The sequence below is a fragment of the Leucoraja erinacea genome, chromosome 14 (assembly GCF_028641065.1).
Source record: "Leucoraja erinacea ecotype New England chromosome 14, Leri_hhj_1, whole genome shotgun sequence".
In the NCBI taxonomy this organism is placed as follows: domain Eukaryota; kingdom Metazoa; phylum Chordata; class Chondrichthyes; order Rajiformes; family Rajidae; genus Leucoraja; species Leucoraja erinaceus.
In genome coordinates, this window is record NC_073390.1 from 53435044 (window position 1) to 53459752 (window position 24709).

The following is a 24709-nucleotide window of genomic DNA, read 5'->3' on the forward strand; positions in this document are numbered from 1 at the left end:
TTTCGGCCAGAAACGTTGTCTATTTCCTATTGCTCCATAGATGTTGCTGCACCCGCTGAGTTTCTCCAGCACTTTTGTCTACCTTCGATTTTCCAGCATCTGCAGTTCCTTCTTAAACACTACCATGAAGTCTGGTTTGGAGATTTCTGAATGCAAGGTCATTGCTATTTTTTTTCCTTTAATATCGAGAAAGATACAATTTAAAAAAAACCCATAAGATTCTTGATTAGGAAGAGTGTCGAAGGTGTTCATAGTAACATAAGCGGAGGCAGTTTCAAATGGCTGTTATCTATATTAATTCGGATTCAGCAAGAATGTAGGAAGTGTCGAAATGTGCAGAAAATGTTGTTTTTTTCCTCGGTTTTAATTACTTTGATCATTGCGAGCCAAATGCAGGGAATGTTTGCGTGACACCATTGCATGCAGTAGCGGGATGCATACTTGCTTTGCTGCATCTAACTTTGCAAGTGACTAGCTGCAAAATGCCAAAGCCAGCTTTCAGTGGTACAAAAATCGCTGCAGTGTATATTACATTTCCATGGACTTTAACCCGAGGAATATTCCATTATGTGCTTAATCCCTGCATAATCACAAGAACAATCTTGCCATAATTCAGAGAGGGCTATTAAAATAAGGGACCTCAGTAAATTAAAATAGCAATAAGCCAATGGCTTTTCATTTGGGGACTCCACAAATCTGTCACATTTGATCAAAATTCATCAAAACACTTAATTAAGTTATTTAATATGGATTATTGTTTTCCAAATGTAATTATCAAGTGGAAATAGGAATTGACTACACATATCAGGTTTAAGCATAGAATGTCAATGCACTAAATCAGTTGCTGTCATTAAATACGATTCCCTGTTGAGACAGAAAACTTCAATATGCAATTTCGTTCAAAGAATAAAGCGTTACCCAATTATTCACATTTTCAAATTCTAATTGGCTGGAACCAGGGCTATCATTCATGCCTATCTGGCAAGATATAATTTTACTCCCACTGATAACAGTAGGAACCCTGCATTATTAAAAAATGCATTCCATTCAAAATGTCCTATGTGGATTTTAGCGCTACTGTAGGATAGTTTCATTCAGATTTAATCTTCCACCAGTTCAATTGCTTCAATGCATTACTAACCATTCTCACCCTGTTGCTTCAGATTGCCTCAGTGTGGGTTTTTTTTTTGCCAGCAATCTTGGAAAGCAAACACTTCCAAACAACTACTAATTCTCTTATGGGAGCTACAGAATAAAGGCCGTACAGCATTTCTGCCCTGGGATTACTTTTACTGGAATGAAACCAATGAAAATATGTACAAAATCATGAGAGGAATAGATCGGGTAAACGCACAGAGTCTCTAGAACACAGTTGGCAAATTGAGAAACTGAGGATATAGGTTTAAGGTGAGGGGGGAAAGATTTAATAGGAACCTGGGGGTGTAGGTAACATTTTCACACACAGGTTGGTGGGTGCATGGAACGAGCTGCCGGAAGTAGTTGAGGCAGGTACTATCACAATGTTTAAGAAACATTTAGACAGGTACATGGGTAGGACAGGTTTAGAGTTATATGGGTCTAACACAGGCAGGTGGGACTAGTGTAGATGGGACATGTTGGTCGGTGTGGACGAGTTGGGCTGAAGGGCCTGTTTCTATGTTGTATGAGTGTAGGACTCTATATACAAAAGTATACATATCTTTGAACATTCATTACTATCATTTACTTTAGTGTTGATGATATTTCTTCTCCCTACAGTCCCTTTCACAGCTTCCCTAATATAATACAATAACTGCCGGGGGGTGGTGTTTGAGGCAGATATGGTAGTGGCATTTACAAGACGTTTTGGGTAGGCATAGGAATGTGCAGAGAATAGAGGGCTTCGAATTATGTGCAGGCATATCAGAGTTGGCCTTGGCATTAAGGGGTCAAAACACCATTGGGCAGGGGCGGCAGGGCCGGAGGCTGTGGCTTTAGCTCAGCAGCAGGCCTGACTTTCCCGCCACGGAACTGGGAAATCAGTCTGAAGAGGGAAGCCCCTGCTCGGTCCCAGAGACCAGAGAGAAGGCAGGAGGGAGTCAGCAATGGCACACGCAAGGGCTAAAGGGCTGGTGAAAGGAACCAGGGCCTTGTCATCCATGCCTTCGAGGTCAGCTGCGGGAGACACCCCCTGATCACTGAGGCTGAAGGTGGATGGGTGACGAGAAGGACAACGGTTCGCTGAACTACAATGGGCCTTTACGACCAGCTGGAGCTTGGACTTCGAAAATAGTACCAAGGCTGGCCACTTCCATACATGGTCTCAGTGAGCTGTTTCTATACAATTTATACTCAATCTAGGATTGTTAAGTTGAGTTTAGCTTAGTTTAGAGAAACAGCGTGGAAACAGGCCCTTCGGCCCACCGAGTTCCCTGCCGACCAACGATCCCTGCACACTAACACTATCCTACACACACTAGGGACAATTACAATTGTACAAAAGCCAATCAACCTGCAAACCTGGATGTCTTTTGGAGCGCGGGAGGAAACCAGAGCACCAGGAGAAAACCCATGTAGGTCATGGGGAGAGCGTATAAATCCCGTACACGCAATACCCATGGTCAGGATCGAACCTGGGTCTCTGGCGCTGTAAGGCACCAACTCTACCGCTGTGCCACCATGCTAATTGTACTTATGTATATTAATAATTTCCTGAAATGTATGCAAAACAAGCTTCGGTAAGTGTGATCTCGACCTGAAACGTCACCCATTCCTTCTCTCCAGAGATGCCGCCTGTCCCGCTGGGTTGCTACAACTTTTTGTGTCTATCTTTGATAATCAAGAACCATTGAGCCGTTGAATGTCCGGCTGAAGGGCCCATTCACGTGTTGTGCTGTTCTATGTGTTAACTTTATTTCTCAGTTTGGTGGTGGATTACAAGCAATAATGGCATGGAGCATATTTAGCAGTGTATTTTTCACATCACACAAGGCAAATATAATAAAGGACTTGGAAGGACCTATTTATATATGGATGAAATTTTCCAATTCAATTGCAATCATACGGATCAAGAGTCGTTCTCATATATCAGCCTTTTATAAACAGATAGAAATTCTGAACAAAACATATTAGCTTGAAATGAATAAAAAAAGCTGCACTCAACCTATTGAAATATGCTGACCCATAACGTATATTTAATTATAATGTGTTATCTTGCCAGGTTCGACGTGGAGAAGTAGGGGAAAGTGCGGAACAGAGGTTAAAGTGCACCAAATTGGCACTGGGGATTGAAGATCATATTTCCCAATAAGGCAGCGCTAGTAAATGATTTCCTGGTTTATATTTACTGGCGAGGAGTGAGGAGAAATCCTATTGAGACCGAGGAACAAATACGGAAAGGGAAGGAGAGAAAATCGGCACAGCAATGGAGAACGCGATAAAGGGGAAATTAAAAAAAACATAGAGATAGAGCTGCAAATTAAAACACAGTGAACTGAATGCTGGTTGATGTGCCAATAGTTATAGAGAGACAAAATTACAACTAAAATGTGTAAGATAATAAGTCACCAATCAAAGAGAAATACAACGGGACAAGTCACTACCAACAAAACATTTTTTTAAGCGATTTAGACTCAAATGTCTCATTTCCTTGAAACATTTGAAATGGTGACGAGTTTATCGTTTCCACTGATGTTGGCAGCGGGATTTAGTCTTCAATGTTTAGAAGTTGTTGAGGTTCTCTGGCTTTAGTCAACGTCTTCTTTTGTTTTGCCTCTGGTCATGTTCTTCACTCCACCTTCTTAAAGACTTGCTTACTTTTGACATCTTCAACCCGTAGTTCCTGCAGAGTGGGAGGGAGAGAGAGGGGGTGAAAAATAAAGATACTGTATTAGCTGATGCGGAGCATATTTAAAATTTCACTGGATTTAGAATATTGCAAATTATTTTCAATGATATTATTTTGTGCTGTTTCATAATTGCCCTTGAGAACAAATTCATTGCTTGATGTCTAAAGGAGGGGGATTCAGGAATGTTTACATGGAAGTCCGCTGTTGGCTGCAGATTTGGATAAGGAATCCACAAAATGGAAACTGCATGAAATGGGTTTGCACAATGTTACACACGTCGCTTAGAATAAGATAAAAATGGAATAGAATCGCAATAGAATTTGGAATTAATTATCAGTTCAAGTGGGTCATTGCTTTTTCTCAGCTCTCTCCCTTAATAATATAATATAGGGCAAAGCCTCGTTTCGCTTGGATGGGGGAGGGGAATGAAAACTTAATGAGGCAGTGCACTTGCATAGAGTCTCCACAGGTGGCACAATGGTGCAGCGGTAGAGTTGCTGCCTCACAGCTCCAGAGACCCAGGTTCAATCCTGACTATGGGTGCTGTCTGTAGGGAGTTTGCACATTCTCCCTGTGAATGTGTGGGTTTCCTCCGGGTGCTCTGTTTTCCTCCCACATTCCAAAGGCACGCAGGTTAATTGTAGGTTAATTGGCTTCTGTGAATTGTCACTGCTGTGCAGGATGCAAGACTGGGATGACATACTATAGAACTAGTGTACAGGTGATCATTGAGAATGTACAAACGTGTCATTTGTTTGACTATTGTCATGCCTAAGATCTTTCCCTTGGACTTACAATATATGAGAGAGAGCTAGATAGGGCTCTTAAAAATAGCGCAGGGGATATGGGGAGAAGGCAAGAACGGGGTACTGATTGGGGATGATCAGCCATGATCACATTGAATGGCGGCGCTGGCTCGAAGGGCCAAATGGCCAACTCCTGCACCTATTGTCTATTGTCTATTGAAGATAAAAATGCATATTTGCTACATTGCAAACTGCTATTATGATTTATAAAATTGGATTGGAAGTATGCATCCTAAATTCTTGTCTTTGTTTAGCCACCACTTTAGGGTTAGGGAATGCAGTAATTCATGCAATAATTTTTCATCTCTAAATGTAAATCCATGAGAATAAAGAGCACACTACTTTGAGAAACGTTTCAACTTTAACCAAACATGGATTCTTCTTTTTGTTTTAGCTTCTTACTCAATTTTGCAGGAAGCGAAATTTCAATCTGATTTTTCAATAACCTGGCACAGCAGAAATTAGACACAAAATGCTGGAGTAACTCAGCAGGACAGGCAGCATCTCTGGAGAGAAGGAATAGGTGACGTTTCGGGTTGACCTGACTCTCAGTCTGAAAAAATGTCACCCATTCGTTCTATCCAGAGATGCTGCCTGTCCCGCTGAGTTACTCCAGCATTTTGTGTCTATCATCGGTGTAAACCAGCATCTGCAGTTCCTGCATATACAGCAGAAATTAGGTTCTGTTGGAAAAGAGGTCATGAGATTTGACTACAAAATAAAACGTTATCCGATTCATACATCACCATTCCATGCAAATGGAAAGAGAGTAATTAATGGTGGAGTAGCAAGATGGATTCAACAGTGGCTGAATGGGAGATGCCAGAGAGTAATGGTGGATGGTTGTTTGTCAGGTTGGAGGCCAGTGACGAGTGGGGTGCCACAGGGATCTGTGTTGGGTCCACTGTTGTTTGTCATGTACATCAATGATCTGGATGATGGTGTGGTAAATTGGATTAGTAAGTATGCAGATGATACTAAGATAGGTGGGGTTGCGGGTAATGAAGTAGAGTTTCAAAGTCTACAGAGAGATTTATGCCAGTTGGAAGAGTGGGCTGAAAGATGGCAGATGGAGTTTAATGCTGATAAGTGTGAGGTGCTACATCTTGGCAGGACAAATCAAAATAGGACGTACATGGTAAATGGTAGGGAATTGAAGAATGTAGGTGAACAGAGGGATCTGGGAATAACTGTGCACAGTTCCCTGAAAGTGGAATCTCATGTAGATAGGGTTGTAAAGAAAGCTTTTGGTGTGCTGGCCTTTATAAATCAGAGCATTGAGTATAGAAGTTGGGACGTAATGTTAAAATTGTACAAGGCATTGGTGGGGGCAAGTTTGGAGTATGGTGTACAATTTTGGTCGCATAATGATAGGAAGGATGTCAACAAAATAGAGAGAGTACAGAGGAGATTTACTAGAATGTTGCCTGGGTTTCAGCAACTAAGTTACAGAGAAAGGTTGAACAAGTTAGGGCTTTATTCTTTGGAGCGCATAAGGTTAAGGGGGGACTTGATAGAGGTTTTTAAAATGATGAGAGGGATAGACAGAGTTGACGTGGAAAAGCTTTTCCCACTGAGAGTAGGGAAGATTCAAACAAGGGGACATGACATGAGAATTAAGGGACTGAAGTTTAGGGGTAACATGAGGGGGAACTTCTTTACTCAGAGAGTGGTAGCGGTGTGGAATGAGCTTCCAGTGAAGGTGGTGGAGGCAGGTTCGTTTTTATCATTTAAAAATAAATTGGATAGTTATATGGATGGGAAGGGAATGGAGGGTAATGCTCTGAGCGCAGGTATATGGGACTAGGGGAGATTATGTGTTCGGCACGGACTAGAAGGGTCGAGATGGCCTGATTCCGTGCTGTAATTGTTATATGGTTATATGGTTATATGGTAATGGCTTATCCAGAACGTTAGTTCGAACAGAAGTTAAAGGCAAACTAGCAATTGCTGCTTTGGGTGATCTCTTATTAACTGGGTTGATTACAAAATATTCTGTTAATCAGTTTAATTGTGTTTCCTTGAATCATTTAATACGATGACTCACGTCACCGGTGGCTGTATTTAATGTGTATTTTCTTCTGCACAAACATAGAAACATAGAAACATAGAAATTAGGTGCAGGAGTAAGCCATTCGGCCCTTCGAGCCTGCACCGCCATTCAATATGATCATGTCTGATCATCCAACTCAGTATCCCGTACCTGCCTTCTCTCCATACCCCCTGATCCCCTTAGCCACAAGGGCCACATCTAACTCCCTCTTAAATATAGCCAATGAACTGGCCACAACTACCACAACATACATTCCAAATAAAGAAATTACTAAAATTTCCATTTCTAGAAACTAAAAGTACTTAGTAACTGCTCGAAAGTATTTGCAATTATTTACTGCAAAAGAACTTCAAAATATTTTACTACTAGGCCGCAGAATGGCAAATGGCATTTAATTCAAATAAGTACAAGGTGTTCCATTTTGAGAAGTCAAACTAGGGCAAGACTTCAGAGTGAATGGTCGAGTTTGGTGGTTTGTATAGAGGGGTCATAAGATCATAAGTGATTGGAGTAGAATTATGCCTTTCGGCCCATCAGTTTTTCACTGACTGGAGAATAATCTGATCTATCAGTTTTAAGTTAGTGTACTCAACAATCCATCAATTGAAGAAAACATTTTCTCCAGATTTGCCCATTCATTGAATGTATATGTTTTCAATCTTGTCTCTCTCTGCCTCTTTAGTAAACGTAGCACCTTATTCTATCATCTGAATTAATACCAGATGGGATGATTCAACAGCACCAAGTTGAGGACATATCTTTTATATTTAAGATGGACACAAAAAGCTGGAGTAACTCAGCGGGTCTGACAGCTTCTCTGGAGAAAAGGAATCGGTGAAGTTTCCGGAATTAGGCCATTCGGCCCATCAAGTCTACTCCACCATTCACTCATGGCTGATCTGTCTCTCCCTCCTAACCCCATTCTCTTGCCTTCTCCACATAACCTCTGACACCTGTACTGATCTAGAATCTATCTATCTCTGCCTTAAAAATATCCATTGACTTGGCCTCCACAGCCTTCTGTGGCAAGGAATTCCACAGATTCACCACCCTCTGACTGTAGAGTTCAAGTAAATGGTTCCCTGAATGTGGAGTCACAAGTAAATATTGTGATGAGGAAGGCTTTTCTCCTGCTGGCCTTCATCAGTCAGAGTATTGTGCATCAAAGTTGGAAGGCCATGTTACCGTTGGTGAGGCCACACTTGGTGGACTGTGTTCTGTTTCGGTCACCCTGCTTCATGATAGATGCCATTGAGTTGGAAAGAGTGCAGGGAAGATTTACGAGGACGTTACCAGGAGTTGAGAGCCTAAGGTATGGGGAGGGATTGGGCAGGCTAGGATTTTAGTCCTTGGAGCACAGAAGGCTGAAGGGTGATCGCATAGAGATGTATAAAATTAGGAGAGGAATTGATAGGGTGAATGTACCCAAGGTCGGGGAATTAAGAACGAGAGAGCATTGGATTAAGGTGAGAGGAGAAATATTTAATTGGAGTCTGAGGGGTAACTTTTTCACACTGCGGGTGGTGGGTGTATGGAACGAGCTGCCCGAGGTGCCAGAGGCAGTAGTTGAGGCGGGGACGATAACCATATTTAAAAGACATTCGCAGAGGTACATGGATAGGAAAGGTTTAGAGGGTCAAGTACGGACTAGTTTAGAAGGTGCGTCTTGATTGTCATGGACAAGTTGGGCTGAAGGACATGTTTTTCCTTGCTGTGTGACTCTAGGGTCCCACAGCTGCTTATATTAATGAAGTCATTTCATATATAATGTGTGTTAAATTTATAATGGTTAAATTATAATTTTGTAATCATTTTGTAAATACAGTCTACAAATATCATGAACTTGCCTACCAGGTGTAGCTCATCCCCCTCAATCCAGTGAGTCCAACCGCGACCTCGTTTCTCTCCATTTTGTACACACACAAGTCTGTCCCCATCCCAATTCACCGTAGTCTAAGATAAAAACAAAAATCAAACACATGGAATAACCATAAAGCTCAAGGTATGTTTCACATTGAGATGATTTAATAGCTGGTCATAATAGAGTCATTTTGTCTCGTACTAATTAATTCCAAGAACACCCGTAACAGACTCTGCATGCATTAATATCACTAATTACAAAATCATGGACCACTCGCTCATAATCAGCTGCAAAATACCAATATTTTATTTCAGCTAATAATCAAGCAACATTTCCACAATGTCAAGATTGCTATAGTATACACACACACACACACACGCACACGCACACGCACACGCACACGCACACGCACGCACACACACACACACACACACACACACACACACACACACACACACACACACACACACACACACACACACACACACACACACACACACACACAAATGAATTAAGGGCCTGTCCCACGAGCATGCGACTCCATGCGGCAAGCGCGAACTAACGTGGTCGCTTGAGCCGTACGGCCTCGTGGGGCCGGTCCCACTTCGATCGCCGGAGCCGTATGGAGTTGTGCGGAGCTGGTCCCGACATCACGCGGTGCTCCGAAAAACTGACCGTGTTCAAAAATTCCACGCGGCAACGGCCTGCCGGCCCGCAGTCGCCTCAACGCCGTACGCACCGCCCCGACAGGCGTGCGCAGTTTTTCGACGCCGTACGCATGACTTGACGCCGTACGTCACGCGCGAACTTCCCGTGGACTTCGCTCGAACTTCACATCACTGACTCCACGCGGCTCCCGCTTCTGGTTTGGTCGAGCTCGCCGCATGCAGGTCACATGCTCGTGGGACAGGCCCTTTAGGTATTTTAATACTCCCTCTGTTGCAAGAAGTTGTATGTAAATATTTTCAATATTTATTTTAAATATTTGCTGAGGTTTTCAATTTTTTTAGTTTCAGCACGGAAACAGGCCCTTCAGCCCACCGTGTCCATCGCCGACCAGCGATTCCTGCATGGCAACACGATCCTGCACACACTAGGGCCAATTTAACATTTTACCAAAGCCAATTAACCTGTAAACCTTGGAGTGTAAGTGGAAACCGTTGCACCCGTGGAAAACTTACACAGGTCACGGGGACAATAGACAATAGACAATAGGTGCAGGAGTAGGCCATTCGGCCCTTCGATCCAGCACCGCCATTCAATGTGATCATAGCTGATCATCCTAAATCAGAGAGGACAAGAGATGATGCAGTTACTTGAAATTAGAGAAATCAATGCTGGGATTCACTCATCTTGTCTATAAGCGGAATATTACGAGGTTCAAAAGAGGGATTTGGTGGATGCAATGAACAAAAGTAATCTCTTCACAACCCCATGACTGCGCAAGCCTCCCTCAGGTAATCCACACACAGGTCACCAACCTGAAATGTTACCTCTGTTTCTCTCTTCACAGACTCCTTCCAGATACTGATTATCTTAGAAATGTTCTGTGCTTAATATTTCTATCCTCCTTTGATAATTTGAGCTCAGCCCAGACTTTCAAGTCACTTTTGATTGCTTAAGAAGAGCCTAAGGGAGGGAGGGCGATATGTACTTTTTTTTCTCTCGTGCAAATTCAAATATCAAAAGAGTTCAAAATCAAAAACTAAGTGGATATCCTCCCAAGACACAATGAGGGATAATGCAGGAATAGATGATTAAAGCAGGAGCTGCAAAGAGATATTCTTCAATTATGGAGTACGGTTCTATGGAGGATTTCTTCTATACACAGCCTGCAACTGCACGACTATTTCAGCACAGACTCACAGAACCTGTTGCCGATTGACCTCTGGAAACAAAAAGAGTAGGAAGGAAAACTATCCAAAAGTGTGATAGCTTAGCGTTGTTTGTGTATCGAATTTGGCTCCCAAAATCCGTTACAATCAATGGCACCAAATTTCAGTTTGAGAGCACATCACGTATACATTACTATGCTGCACATTCATCACATATTGAGGGCAAGTTACAGCCCCCGGGTTGTTTGCCTGCCCGACATCCTTCAGCTTAATGAGAACCAACATTACCACAGAATACAAATCAATTGTCGAATACAAGCTCATTTACAGGCATTCACTGATAGCAACGCCAACAGCAGTAACTGATATCAGTTGGACACAAAAATGCTGGAGCAACTCAGCGGGTCAGGCAGCATACCTGGGGTGGCACGATGGCACAGCAGTGGAGTTGCTGCCTTATGCCCCTGTCCCACTTAGGAAACCTGAATGGAAACCTCTGGAGACTTTGCGCCCCACCCAAGGTTTCCGTGCGGTTCCCGGAGGTTGCAGGTGGTTGTCGGAGGTTGCAGGTAGTGGAAGCAGGCAGGGAGACTGACAAAAACCTCCAGGAACCTCTGGGAACCGCACAGAAACCTTGGGTGGGGCGCAAAGTCTCCAGAGGCTTCCGTTCAGGTTTCCTAAGTGGGACAGGGGCATTACAGCACAAAAGACCCAGGTTCGATCCTGACTACGGGTGCTGTCTGTACGGAGTTTGTGCATTCTCTCCGTGATCTGCGAGGGGTTTTCCCCGGGAGCTCCGGTTTTCTTCTTTACACTCCAAAGGCGTACAGGTTTGTAAGTTAATTGGTTACATTGTAAATTGTCCCTAGTGTGTGTAGGATAGTGTTAATTTGCAGGAATCACTGCAGTGGGGCCGAAGGGCCTGTTTCCACGCTGTATCTCTAAGCTAAACTAAACCGAAAAGGAATAACCGCATTGCCACTGTGCTGTTATCGACATTCTACATTCACATCTACATTCCAACAAATATTTACTTTCAAAAACGGTACTTAAAGTAATAATGATCATTTTGAAGTTTGTATTGGAAACAAATTATAATAATGCATCATTTAAATCTGGTTTTCACACATTTGCCTGCGGTTCCAAGTGATCACGTGGGTTTGAAGGATTCGTACTGAACCATATGATCTTAGAATTCAGGACTAGCTTTAAGACAGCTGCACTTAAGGTAGCGCCTTTACCACCTCAGGCAATTGAGGAAATTCAGAGTGTCTCCGAGGATCCTCCAGTGCTTCTACGCAGCGGCGATGGAAAGCATCTTGTTCGGGAACATTACCATTTGGTTTGGGAATTGCTCTGCCAAGGACAAGAAGGCTCTGCAGAGAGTAGTGCGTTCGGCCGAAAGCACTATGGGAACTTCACTCACCCCCCTGCAGGAACTATACAACAGGAGGTGCAACTCCAGAGCAAACAAAATCATGAGAGACCCCTTCCACCCCTGCAACGGACTGTTCCAGCTGCTACGGTAAGGCAAACGCCTCCGTTGCCATGCGGTGAGAACGGAGAGGTTGAGAAGGAGTTTCTTCCCAGAGGCAATTCGGACTGTAAACGCCTATCTCACCAGGGACTAACTCTACTGAACGTTTTTTCTTCCATTATTTATTATGTAAAAGAATATGTGTGTTATGATTGTGTTTATAATTTGTTTGGTTGTTTTGTTGTTTGTCTTTTGCACAAAAGTCCGCGAGCATTGCCACTTTCATTTCACTGCACATCTCGTATGTGTATGTGCAGCGAAATATAAGATGCTCACATTAACCCAAGCACTGATTTGGTTTCAGATGCCAAAAATACTACCTCCGTTAGTTCAGCACACACACACACACACACACACAGGAGTGTTGGAAGACGCTATGAGCTGCAGCTCTGGAATCAGACCCACCTTCCTTCTGTTCAAAACAATTTCATACAAATTCATGTCTGAATGATTTCTGATAACAGCACACTATGGGAAAGAGGCATTTAATGCCTGAAGGTGTGCAACAAAACCTGAGTGGTCAATAAATAATGAGGTTAAGAATAAACAGCTGAAGAACTGAGAACTCTGAACTGAAGGCATGAATGCAATGTCAAATTAGAAAATAAAGAGAGGGAAATATATTAAAAGGTGAACAAATTAAAGAAAAAAATGATACATGCAAGATTCTTTTTAAAGTTTGACATTTCTAAAAGAACACTTTGCAAATCAAATGACTGAAACTCAATAATCTAATTAGAGTGCCAAAGCTGTAGATTGGCATGGATTAATGTGGCATTAATAAGTGTATATAAAGATGCCAATACTAATCCTAAATTATTTTGCTGGAGTTTATACGCATCTATCATGCATTTTAAATAGTCATGTCATTCCAAACATGTCTCTAATGAGCAAGAGTGCTAAATTGCTAACAGCATAATGGCGTAAACTATGTTGATTTTATTTTGGATGTTGCTATTCAACTGGGCACCTGCCCCTTGTCTGAAATCTCAGTACTATTCGTACATAACGATAAATGCTGCAAATCTGAAGTAAAAACAAAACTAAAAAAATGCTGGAAAAACTCAACAACTGTGAAAAGATGATGAGCTTATGTTTTTAAGAAGGAACTGCAGATGCTGGAAAATCAAAGGTACACAAAGATGCTGGAGAAACTCAGCGGGTGCAGCAGCATCTATGGAGCGAAGGAAATAGGCAACGTTTCGGGATGAAATTCTTCTTCAGACTGAAGGGCTAACAAAATTGGGAGAATTCGGGGAGAAGAAAGGATGCAGACTCCCCAGGCGGAATATGAGGTGCTGTTCCTCCAATTTCCGGTGTTGCTCGCTCTGGCCATGGAGGAGACCCCCAGGACAGAGAGGTCGGATATGGAATGGGAGGGGGAGTTGAGGCTGAGCCACCGGGAGGTCAGGTTGGTTAATGCGGACCGAAATGATCGCCAAGCCTACACTTGGCCTCACTGCTGACATCTAGAGCAGCGGATGTAATAGATGAGGTTGTAGGAGATGCAGGTGAACCTCTGTCGCACCTGGAACAACAGCTTGGGTCCTTGAATGGAGTTGAGGGGGAGGTAAAGGGATGAGCTAATGTTTCCTCAATAATGTAACATACTTTGACTTTGACTTTCCAAATTTGAAAGAATAAAACCCCTGTTGGTTGTAATCTTATTTTCTAACTCTTGGACACCAGAATCCATCATGGTAATCTATATATATTTAAGAAGGAAATGCAGATACTGGTTTATACTGAAGATAGACACAAAATGCTGGAGTAACTCAACGGGTCAGGCAACATCTCTGGAGAAAAGGAATAGGTGACATTTCGGGTTGGAGCCCTTCTTCAGACTGGAGAAGGTTTCCAACCCGAAACTTTACCCATTCCTTTTCTCCAGAGATAATAATCTGTGGGTCTTTCTTAAATGTATCTTTTCTGTAATGTGATGTCTTGTATTCAAATTCCTTTTACATTAGCCTTTTTAAATTTTAATTTTGTACTTTTCTGTAACATTTCATGGTCATGCAGCTTGTTCCTTGCCTTTTTTGGAACAGGCACTGTATTCAGTTTTTCACTGGCTAGAGAACATAGAAACATAGAAAATAGGTGCAGGAGTAGGCCATTCGGCCCTTCGAGCCTGCACCGTCATTCAATATGATCATGGCTGATAATCCAACTCAGTATCCTGTACCTGCCTTCTCTCCATACCCCCTGATCCCTTTAGCCACAAGGGCCACATCTAACTCCCTCTTAAATATAGCCAATGAACTGTGGCCTCAACTACCTTCTGTGGCAGAGAATTCCAGAGATTCACCACTCTCTGTGTGAAAAATGTTTTCCTCATCTCAGTCCTAAAGGATTTCCCCCTTATCCTTAAACTGTGACCCCTTGTTCTGGACTTCCCCAACATCGGGAACAATCTTCCTGCATCTAGCCTGTCCAACCCCTTAAGAATTTTGTAACATAGCAGGTCAGACAGCATCTCTGGAGAAAAGGAATAGAGGTTCCTGGTCGAGACTCTTCTTCAGATTTTCTTTTCAGTGAAGGCGTGGAGGCCAGGAAAATGGAAGTAATTGAAGAGATGGAGGGCATGTGAGGCATCTTGGACATAGGTAGCGAAGGATTGGACTCAGGAGGGGAGGGGATAGGATGGATTTGAGGTATGCGGAAATTAATTCAGTGAGACTGGAGCAATATATTTACTCTTTACTTCATGTGCTCAGCTGATAATTCAGAAACATAGAAACATAGAAAATAGGTGCAGGAGGAGGCCATTCGGCCCTTCACCGCCATTCATTGTGATCCTTATTCATTGTGATTTCTCCTAAATTTCAAATACAGATTGACATCAAACTCCTTCTGGAAGTCTATAAAAATAACACCCATGAACATAGCTTCCGATCTTGGTTACTTCTGTGAAATAATTCTGAATAAGCAAGATTTCCCTCTGATCAGACGAGATTTGCCCTTAATCCAGGCTCACTTATTATCGCAACAGCAGATGTTAAGCCAAAGATTCATAATTCCTTTGTTATCTTCTATCATCTTTCTTAAATAAGAGAGAGACATGTGCAATTTTCCAAACTATGGGCCTGGTTACTGAATTGAGACAACATTTAATGATGTGGAAAAGACATCTGCAATGTTCAAATCCACTGCCTTTGAAATCTTGGAAAGAAAACTAACTGGTCCCAGTGGAATGTCTTTTACTAGATGTTTTATTTTGTTTGTTACTATTATTGGGTTAGATTATTATGAGTCCCCTTTTATTCCTGATTCAATATTAATTTTTTTGGGAACTCAAGTACGATATCCTTTTCTTCAGACTTTAGACTTTTAAGGTCAAGGTTTCAAGATCAGTTTATTGCCACGTAGCAATTAAGGCACAGTGAAATTTGAATTACCATACAGCTATACTAAAAAACAGCAACAAGACACACAACTACATAAAAGTTAACATAAACATCCACCACAGCTGATTCCCCACGTTCCTCACTGTGATGGAAGGCATTAAGGTCCAATCTCATTCCTGTTTATTCTCCCGCAGTCGGGGTAGTCGAAACATCCGCAGTCGGGGTGATCGAAGCTCCCGCAGCTGATGGCCGAAGCGGATCAAAATTCCCGTGTCGTGCGGTCGAAACTCCCGGGTCGGGGCTGTCGAAACTCCTGCGTTGGGGCGATCGAAACTCCCATGTCGGGGCGGTCGAAACTCTTGCGTTGGGGCGATCGAAACTCCCGCTTCGGGGCGATCGAAACTCCCGAGTCAGGGCAATCGAAACTCCTGGGTCGGGGCAATTGAAACTCCCATGTCGGGGCGGTCGAAACTCCTGCGGCTTGGAGTCCCCGATGTCAGTGTCTATCCAGAAACCGCAGGACGACCCCCGACAGGGATGGTGAACTCCGTGACAGTAATTCCGTTTGCTCCCACGATGGAGCTCCCGATCGATCTCCAGCAAAGGCCGCCAACTCCACGACGTTAGGCCGTAGTGCAGACGGAGATACGATACGGAAATAATCGCATCTCCATCGAGGTAAGAGATGAGGAAAGGTTCCCACACCTCCCCCCTCCACATTAAACAAGCTAAAGAACACTAAAGAACACATACATTTAACACATACAAAACTGACACAAAGAAAGAAAGAGCTGATAGACTTTTGGTGAGGCAGCCATTGCTGGTGCCACCTGGTGGACTAGAGATACAGCGTGGAGACAGGCCCTTCGGCCCGTTGAGTCTAGACCAACCAGGGACAATTTCACAGTTTTACCAAAACCAACTGACCTTCAATCTGTAAGCTTTTGGAGTGTGGGAGGAAACCAAAGTACCTGGGGAAAGCCCACATAGTCACAGGGTGAATGTGCAGACACTGTACACGCAGCACCCAAAGTCAGGATGGAACCTAGATCTCTGGCGCTGTCAGGCAACAACTTTACCACTGTTCCACCCACCAAAACAATAATGCAATGTTGCTCAACATGTTGTCAGCTTGCTTATTTTGATTATAATATTGTCATGTTATTTGCAACTTACATGCTTTTAATTAGTTTAATGTTAACATGCATGAGTGTTTCCATGTAAGTCGACGTTCTGCTCCTCACTAATGTAGTTTGGTTCATCACTACATACAATTCTTTCAATAACTCCCACTGATCTTCTGTCAAATAACTCATCTACAATTGTTCCAAGATTACGGTGAGTCATCTCTGACTAAAACTCATATTAGCTGGTCTTCAGCCATTTTCCCTTCAAATGCAATATGGAATTTGATTATTTTGCCCTTTGATGAATGCTTTTGTTTTATTACGCTGATAATAGTATTTGGCTCATTTTTTTACTGTTACATCAAATGTTGCCCGTGACTACCTGTTTGTAGTTCAGTTTAGTTTATTGGCAGTGAAAAGGTTATAGTTGTGTTCTATCCAGTCAGCAGAAAGACAATGCATGATTTAAGGGCCAGTCCCACCAGCATGCGGCTCCATGCGGCAAACGCGACCTAAAGGGCCTGTCCCACCAGCATGCGCCTGCATGCGGCAAGTATGACCAAACATGGTCGCCTGAGCCGTATGGCCTCGCGGGGCCGGTCCCACTTCGATCGCCGGAGCCGTATGGAGTTGTGCGGCATCGCTGGTCCCGACATCGCGCGGGGCTCCGAAAAACTGACCGTGTTTAAAAAATTCCGCGCGGCAACGGTTTGCCGGCCTCCTCGCGGCTCCCGCTTCTGGTTTGGTCGCGCTTGCCGCATGCCCGCACATGCTGGTGGGACCGGCCCTTTAGGTTGCGCTTGCCGCAAACAGGCGCATGCTGGTGGGACCGGCCCTTTACTTTTTCTCCAGAGATGCTGTCTGACCCACTATACTCCAGCTTTATGTGTCTATCTAATGCTGGACATGTGGCACCTCAGGCTTAAGTTACCCAGCACAAACCAATTCACGTGAAGGTTCCAGTCTCAAACTATAACCCCTCTAGAGTTTGTGATATCCTCCTCTAACTTTTACTTTTATACATTCTGCCAGGCCGGGGGATGGGGGTGGGGGGGGGGGGGGGGGGGGGGTGTTCAGCTCTCTCATACAATAGTTGGTGCCACCCTTTCTAAGCTCCAGGGATCATCTTAATCTGCAATTCTGCTGGCACAGAACTTGCACATTCTTTCCATTGCAGCGGGGGTATCACTCAGCTGATCTGGTTTCCCCCTCATCCTTAACTAGTGCAGGCAGGTAGGCTATGTTGCTGCTCAACGTAACCCCTCGGTGTAGGTGATGTTAATGATACAATGAATCAAAGCAGAGTTGACGCGCAGTTTTGAGTGAGCACAAGAGGAAGGGGTGCAGGCACAGAGGAGACAGAATCACATTAATGGGATTACTCCTCTGGGCTTCTGACCTTCATAGACCCAATGGCCCAAAGCTTCTCACATGTTCGTTCAAGATCTTTTAGTTTTCCCTTTACCTCCAGAGATTTGAACAAGACATCATTGTTGTCATGCTACTAATTGGCCAGAGCTTCATCCTGCCAACCTTTCTAAAGTTCATTCACAATAATTATGGGCAAAGTTACACTGAATCCTCTTAGACCATGTGATCTGATGACAATGCTTACCATACACTTGCGATCGTCTATTCCAGATAAGTCCTCAGGAAACTCTTTGCCAATATCGAATTCCATGATGTAATTACGGAGGCTGCTGATGGTTTTAATGATCATGTGGTTGCCCTTATGAGTAATGTCTTTGTCCGCTTTCAACAGGACTGCAATTTTCCGCAGAGCAATGTTTACATCTGAGTAAAAAAAAAAACAGAAAATAAAACAACATTTACTTTAAACCAGATCTAGATGAAACAAAGAGTTTCAGCTCCGCACGTTATTCATAGTGCAAGGTGAAAACCAAATTATTAATTAATTCTCAACAAATTTACAAAGTTAATCTCACATACATATCTACTGTATTTTATGTGTAGGAAGGAACTGCAGATGCTGGTTTAAACTGCAGTCGCTATCGCAGTCACTGCCTCAAAAAGGCTGGCAGTATCATCAAAGACCCACACCATCCTCGCCACACACTCATCTCCCTGCTACCTTCAGGTAGAAGGTACAGGAGCCTGAAGACTGCAACAACCAGGTTCAGGAATAGCTACTTCCCCACAGCCATCAGGCTATTAAACTTGGCTCGGACAAAACTCTCAACATTAATAACCCATTATCTGTTATTTGCACTTTATCAGTTTATTTATTCATGTGTGTAAATATTTATATAATAGTATATGGACACACTGATCTGTTTTGTAGTCAATGCCTACTATGTTCTGTTGTGCTGAAGCAAAGCAAGAATTTCATTGTCCTATCAGGGACACATGACAATAAACTCACTTGAACTTGAACTTGAAGATAGACACAAAAAGCTGGAGTACCTCAACGGGTCAGACAGCATCTCTGTAGATGTTTTGGGTCGAGACCCTTCATCAGACTTGGACTTCGTGCAAATGTACCCGTTAATTTTACACCGTATCTCACCAGCAGTTTAACAATGACAGTCAGAGCTCAGACAAATGTCAAGATCCAAGTTCATGCTTTAAACTCCAAACTTAATCTTCTGTAATGGTTTGATAGTGGTCACCCTTGATTAAGTGCTTGCTTTAACATTGTGCTTCCAATACTTTGGCGAGGTTTAAAACTGTGCAACAAAGAAGTTCTTTTTCAGATCTTTAATAACGCTTTTTACTAAATATCATCAAAATATTCCTTTTAGACAATAGACAATAGACAATAGGTGCAGGAGTAGGCCATTCGGCCCTTCGAGCCAGCACCGCCATTCTATGTGATCATCCCCAATCAGTACCCCGTTCCTGCCTTCTCACCATATCCCCTGACTCCGCTATCTTTAAGAGCCCTATCTAGCTCTCTCTTGAAAGCATCCAGAGAACCTGCCTCCACCGCCCTCTGAGGCAGAGAATTCCACAGATTCACCACTCTATGTGAGAGAAAGTGTTTCCTCGTCTCCGTTCTAAATGGCTTACTCCTTATTCTTAAACTGTGTGGCCCCTGGTTCTGGACTCCCCCAACATCGGGAACATTTAAAAAGTAAACCTACTTAAGTTGGCCTTTCTTTAAAAGTACACACCTAAAATTTGAAAAAAAAAGTGATGATTCAAATGAACATCATTATTAATTCTTAAGGATAGGTTTTGATTACTGAGTACAAAACTACACATTTCTGGCTTACATAGTTCTACAGGTTTTACCTAGTGCTTTCAAGTATTCTTCAAAGTTCTCATTGATCATCATTTTCCAGTATCCGCTGAAATCAATTGGCATTTCTAAGTCTTCAGCTGCAGAGACAAAACTGAGTTGGACCACACTTTGCAGGACCTGTTTTCACTGAGTTTAAAATCCTGCTGCAAAACTGTTGTCCACTGACCTATATTGGCCTGTGTACCATTTGATCCGATTATTTTTGAGAATGCTGCAAATCCCCTTCAGTTGAAATCAATTGCATCTATTGTACAACTGCTTATGACGGTCCTCAATTTGTCCGAACTGGCTGAGTTTATGTGTTTAAGAAGGAACTGCAGATGCTGGAAAATCGAAGGTACACAAAAATGCTGGGGAAACTCAGCGGGTGCAGCAGCATCTATGGAGCGAAGGAAATAGGCAACGTTTCGTGCCGAAACGTTGCCTATTTCCTTCGCTCCATAGATTTTTTTTTTTTTTTCTCTCCATAGATGCTGCTGCACCCGCTGAGTTTCTCCAGCATTTTTGTGTACCTGGCTGAGTTTATGCTTTGATGGCCTGCTCCCACTCAAGTCAAGCCAAGTCAAGTCAAGTCAACTTTATTTGTCACATACACATACGAGATGTGCAGTGAAATGAAAGTGGCAATGCTCGCGGACTTTTGTGCAAAAGACAAACAACAAAACAACCAAACAAACTATAAACACAATCATAACACACATATTCTTTTACATAATAAATAATGGAAGGAAAAACATTCAGTAGAGTTAGTCCCTGGTGAGATAGGCGTTTACAGTCCGAATGGCCTCTGGGAAGAAACTCCTTCTCAACCTCTCCGTTCTCACCGCATGGCAACGGAGGCGTTTGCCTGACCGTAGCAGCTGGAACAGTCCGTTGCAGAGGTGGAAGGGGTCTCCCATGATTTTATTTGCTCTGGAGTTGCACCTCCTGTTGTATAGTTCCTGCAGGGGGGTGAGTGAAGTTCCCATAGTGCGTTCAGCCGAATGCACTATTCTCTGCAGAGCCTTCTTGTCCTTGGCAGAGCAATTCCCAAACCACTCGCCTTAACGTTAGAAAGTTCACAGTGTTATTTAACTAAGAATTTTAGGTGGTCCACAAAATTCTAAAATGTGCTGTGCCACAACTCCAAAACAAGAGGAGAGCCAGACTCAGATGTTTCTGATGAGGATGACAGACTCCACCACCAACTTTCATCTATTTTGTTTAATTTACATGCTAATTTCTGATGGTAATGCTCTGTGACCAAAGGGGATTTGAACATTTTGTCCTATTTGCTCACAGTTTTCAGTCAAATGTAACAAACTTGAAAATGAGCCCAGATTGTATATTAGCAAATTATAAAAGTGCTGCCCAATTTGCATACTATGGTCGATGGTTGTTTTTCTAGTAAAGTTTGCAAATTATGGCAATATTACAGAAACAATTTTTGCCTTGTTTAACTTATGAAAACCCTTCCGCATTTTAAAACCTTTAATATATCTCTTGATATTGCCTGTCAGACAGAAAATATTGTTCATGGCTTAATGACTAAAGTCTTATTTATGTAATCACCTTTGTAAATGTTCCCTGATTCTCTATGCATTGTTGCTTGCACAGAAGCTAACCGTAGGCAGAGCTGCACAAACTTTGGAAATGCAAGGAACTGAGGAGACTGAAGAAGGTCAATCTGTCTCCTCAGATCCTGGTGAACTTCTACTGCTGCACCATCGAGAGCATCCTTACCAACTGCATCACAGCATGGTATGGCAACTGCTCTGTCTCCGACCGGAAGGCATTGCAGAGGGTGGTGAAAATTGCCCAACGCATCACCGGTTCCTCGCTCCCCTCCATTGAGTCTGTCCAAAGCAAGCGCTGTCTGCGGAGGGCGCTCAGCATCGCCAAGGACTGCTCTCACCCCAACCATGGACTGTTTACCCTCTTACCATCCGGGAGGCGCTACAGGTCTCTCCGTTGCCGAACCAGCAGGTCGAGGAACAGCTTCTTCCCGGCGGCTGTCACTCTACTCAACAACGTACCTCGGTGACTGCCAATCACCCCCCCCCCCCGGACACTTATTATTATTTATTCAAATCATTTGCTATGTCACTCTTCCAGGGAGATGCTAAATGCATTTTGTTGTCTCTGTACTGTACACTGACAATGACAATTAAAATTGAATCTGAATCTGAATCTGAATCTGAACTGCAGATGCCGCAAACCTGAGCAACAAAAAAAAACACACACAGTGCTGGAGGACCTCTACGAGTCAGGCAGCATCTGGGGAGTTTTGGACAGGTGACGTTTCGGGTCGAGATCCTTCTTCAAAATTGGAAGCAGTAATTCTACTCATTGAGCTCGCCATGCCTTTCAAATTGATCATAAACGATCTGTACTTGCCCAATATAGGGAAATCTTGTCTAGGGCAAGGGAATCAAGGACCAGACGACAGGTTTAAGGTGAGGGGAAAACGATTTAATAGGAAATTGAGGGGTGACTTTTTCACACAAAGGGTGGTGGGTGTATGGAACAAGCTGCCAGAGGAGGTAGTTGAGGCAGGGACTATCGTTTAAGAAACAGTTAGACAGGTACATGGATAAGACGGGTTTGGAGGGATATGGGCCAAATGCTGGCTGGTGAGACTAGTGTTGCTGCAACATGTTGGCCAGTGTGGGCAAGTTAGGCCAAACGGCCTGTTTCCATGCTATTTCACTCTATGTATGTGCAGTATTGCCATCTATCCATAATGCTAAATAACATACGCAATCTAACATTTACAATGCTAATATTTTCATGATAACATTTTGCATCACACACAGTAATGCATATAGAGAGTTGTACCTTGTTTCAATACAGATTCATAGTGGCAGCTAATCAGAAGAACTTGGGACCTTGATTGATCTTGTCATTGTTATACTCAGGACTCCAACTGGGCTGCAAGATGACCAGCAAGAGGGGTAACACAGAGGGGAGCGGACCTGGGATGCCAGGTGTTGCTGTTGAACCCTCTGGAGATGTCATGGACCTATCAACGATACATCAAGGAGGGAGGGTGCCCACCTGATGCCCACAATGAAGTCTTTACCCTCACCCCCTACTCAAGATAGGAAGAAGGTGCCGATTATAGCAAGGATTGTAATATCAAGTCCTATAAACTCAACTGATAAGCTGGAGAAATGCAGTGACTGCTGTGAAAGTGTCGCTGATAGCAGAATCATAAGTTGTACATTCCTCTATGTAATCATATACATCAGAAGAGACGGAGCATATTAATGTCTTGAGTCTGTCTAGTACATCATTGCCACACTCATCAAATAAGTTATTTAGTATACAAAGCCAGAGCTTCCAATTCTTTGCTGTAGCAGGTGAGGTGGGATCCAGATCCAAGCATTGTGGTTTCAATAGATTCTCCATCCCAACTTCGGACTGTTTGACTTCTAAGATAAGTTGTTTAAATTACGAACAGTGTAAAGTTTCATTTGCCTCACGACAACTCGGTAAAGACCATGTGACGGTGTGGAAAGACAGCTGACAGGAGGAGGAAAAGAGCCCAACGGGGCTGTCATGGGCTAGCTAGCTATCAATGAGGGCAGGCTCCGTCACTGTGATTTGTGAATAGGAGTCACCCATATAACCATATAACCATATAACAATTACAGCATGGAAACAGGCCATCTCGACCCTTCTAGTCCGTGCCGAACACATATTCTCCCCTAGTCCCATCTACCTGCGCTCAGACCATAACCTTCCATTCCCTTCCTGTCCATATAACTATCCAATTTATTTTTAAATGATAAAAACGAACCTGCCTCCACCACCTTCACTGGAAGCTCATTCCACACAGCCACCACTCTCTGAGTAAAGACCTCTCACCCCTCATAGCTATGAAAAATTCTAAGAGGGAAATACCCTGTAAGCCTGCTAGAGTGGGGGGCAGAAGATGACTTATCGGATGATAACCCGGTCACCAGCCCTGGCATGAGCACGGCGATGAAGAATATAATCGGCACGTACAACATCAGTTGCTGGACAAGAACGCCAAGTGTGTAGCTGTGGCTGGTCCAAGGTAACATCCATCAGGGGCCTAAAAATACATCAAGGGTGGAGGAATTGCTTGAAGGAGGTGAGGCCGGGACCTCGCATTGATCAGTATCTCCTGAGAGAAAGATCAAATCAGTGGAGTGAAGCTCAACGGCCGGGTACAAGCCACAGTCCAGCGAGCATCAATACCCCAGTGGCTAAGGAGAGTAATTGAAGTACAACATCTGAGAACACGGACTCCAGCCAGACGCAGCCTGCTTTGGAGAAGACGATGCAAGGCACAGACATCATGCGAGGTGGCCAAAGTCCAGCAGCAAGAAAGACTGGGCAACAATCGGTTCAGACCTGAGTAAGATCCCAGACGGGCTTCAAGGAACAGTGGAGAAGAAACTGGAGCAAATGAGTGATATGATCTACTCCTACGGGGCAGAAAGGTTCAGAACCAAAAAGAAGGAAACACCAACCCCTCCCAAGCTCAGAAGGCAGCGAGAAGGGACCTGAGGGAAATGGTGGAGGAAATCCTCACTGGAGGAAAGAGTGGGCATCAACCTCCTGCAAGCAGATCTAAAGGAACGCCTGGGAAGACTGCGGAGAGCAGAAACATTCAGAACTCGACGCAAGAAGAAGGAGAGAGCAAGAACATCCTTCTACAAGGATCCCTTCAGATTTGTGAAAGGACTCTTCACAAAGGAAAAGAACAGGTCACTTAAGGTGTCAATGAGGGAAATGGAGGACCACCTGAAATCAAAGATTTGAGCAGAGGGGATACCTCCAGACATGCCACCCACTCCTCAACCAGAACACCAGTTGGACGACAACCTCCCAACCAAGGTGGAGCGAAGGTGAGATAGCCGTAAGGAAGGCAAGGGCAGCTTCAGCTCCAAGACCAAATGGAGTTCCATACCGGCTGCACAAAAATGCTCCAAATATTCTACAGTTCTTATGGAGGCAAATGAAGATAGCATGTAGACAGCAAACCATCCCACAAGCATGGCGAAGAGCAGGGGGAGTGGTGATCCCCATGGAAAAAGATG

At 43.5% G+C, this 24709-nt stretch overlaps 1 protein-coding gene across 2 annotated transcripts; it reads right to left on the reverse strand.

Annotated features, from left to right (window-relative positions):
* Nucleotides 1-257: 257 nt before the first annotated feature.
* On the reverse strand, nt 258-19839 carry rbp1.1 (retinol binding protein 1, cellular, tandem duplicate 1). Of its 2 annotated transcripts, XM_055646428.1 has the most exons (4): nt 19649-19839; nt 18009-18187; nt 8538-8639; nt 258-3820 (listed from the first exon to the last, which is right to left on the reverse strand). In XM_055646428.1, exons 1-4 carry the CDS (start codon nt 19719-19721, stop codon nt 3767-3769), a joined length of 408 nt encoding a protein of 135 aa, XP_055502403.1. In that variant the 5' UTR covers nt 19722-19839; the 3' UTR covers nt 258-3766. The 2 variants fall into 2 exon arrangements, with proteins under 2 accessions (XP_055502403.1, XP_055502402.1); XM_055646427.1 differs by lacking the exon at nt 258-3820 and having other exon boundaries at nt 8199-8639.
* Between the last annotated feature and the right edge of the window lie 4870 nt (nt 19840-24709).

What these genes read in the sequence shown, in the direction of transcription:
- rbp1.1 (XM_055646427.1), bottom strand. Translation starts at nt 19,721, where the DNA reads ATGCCAATTGATTTCAGCGGATACTGGAAAATGATGATCAATGAGAAC. An exon ending in AGAATACTTGAAAGCACTAG is followed by an intron (nt 18,188 to 19,648) that starts GTAAAACCTGTA and finishes TTTTTTACTCAG; the next exon opens with ATGTAAACATTGCTCTGCGG. An exon ending in TAGACGATCGCAAGTGTATG is followed by an intron (nt 8,640 to 18,008) that starts GTAAGCATTGTC and finishes TTTTTATCTTAG; the next exon opens with ACTACGGTGAATTGGGATGG.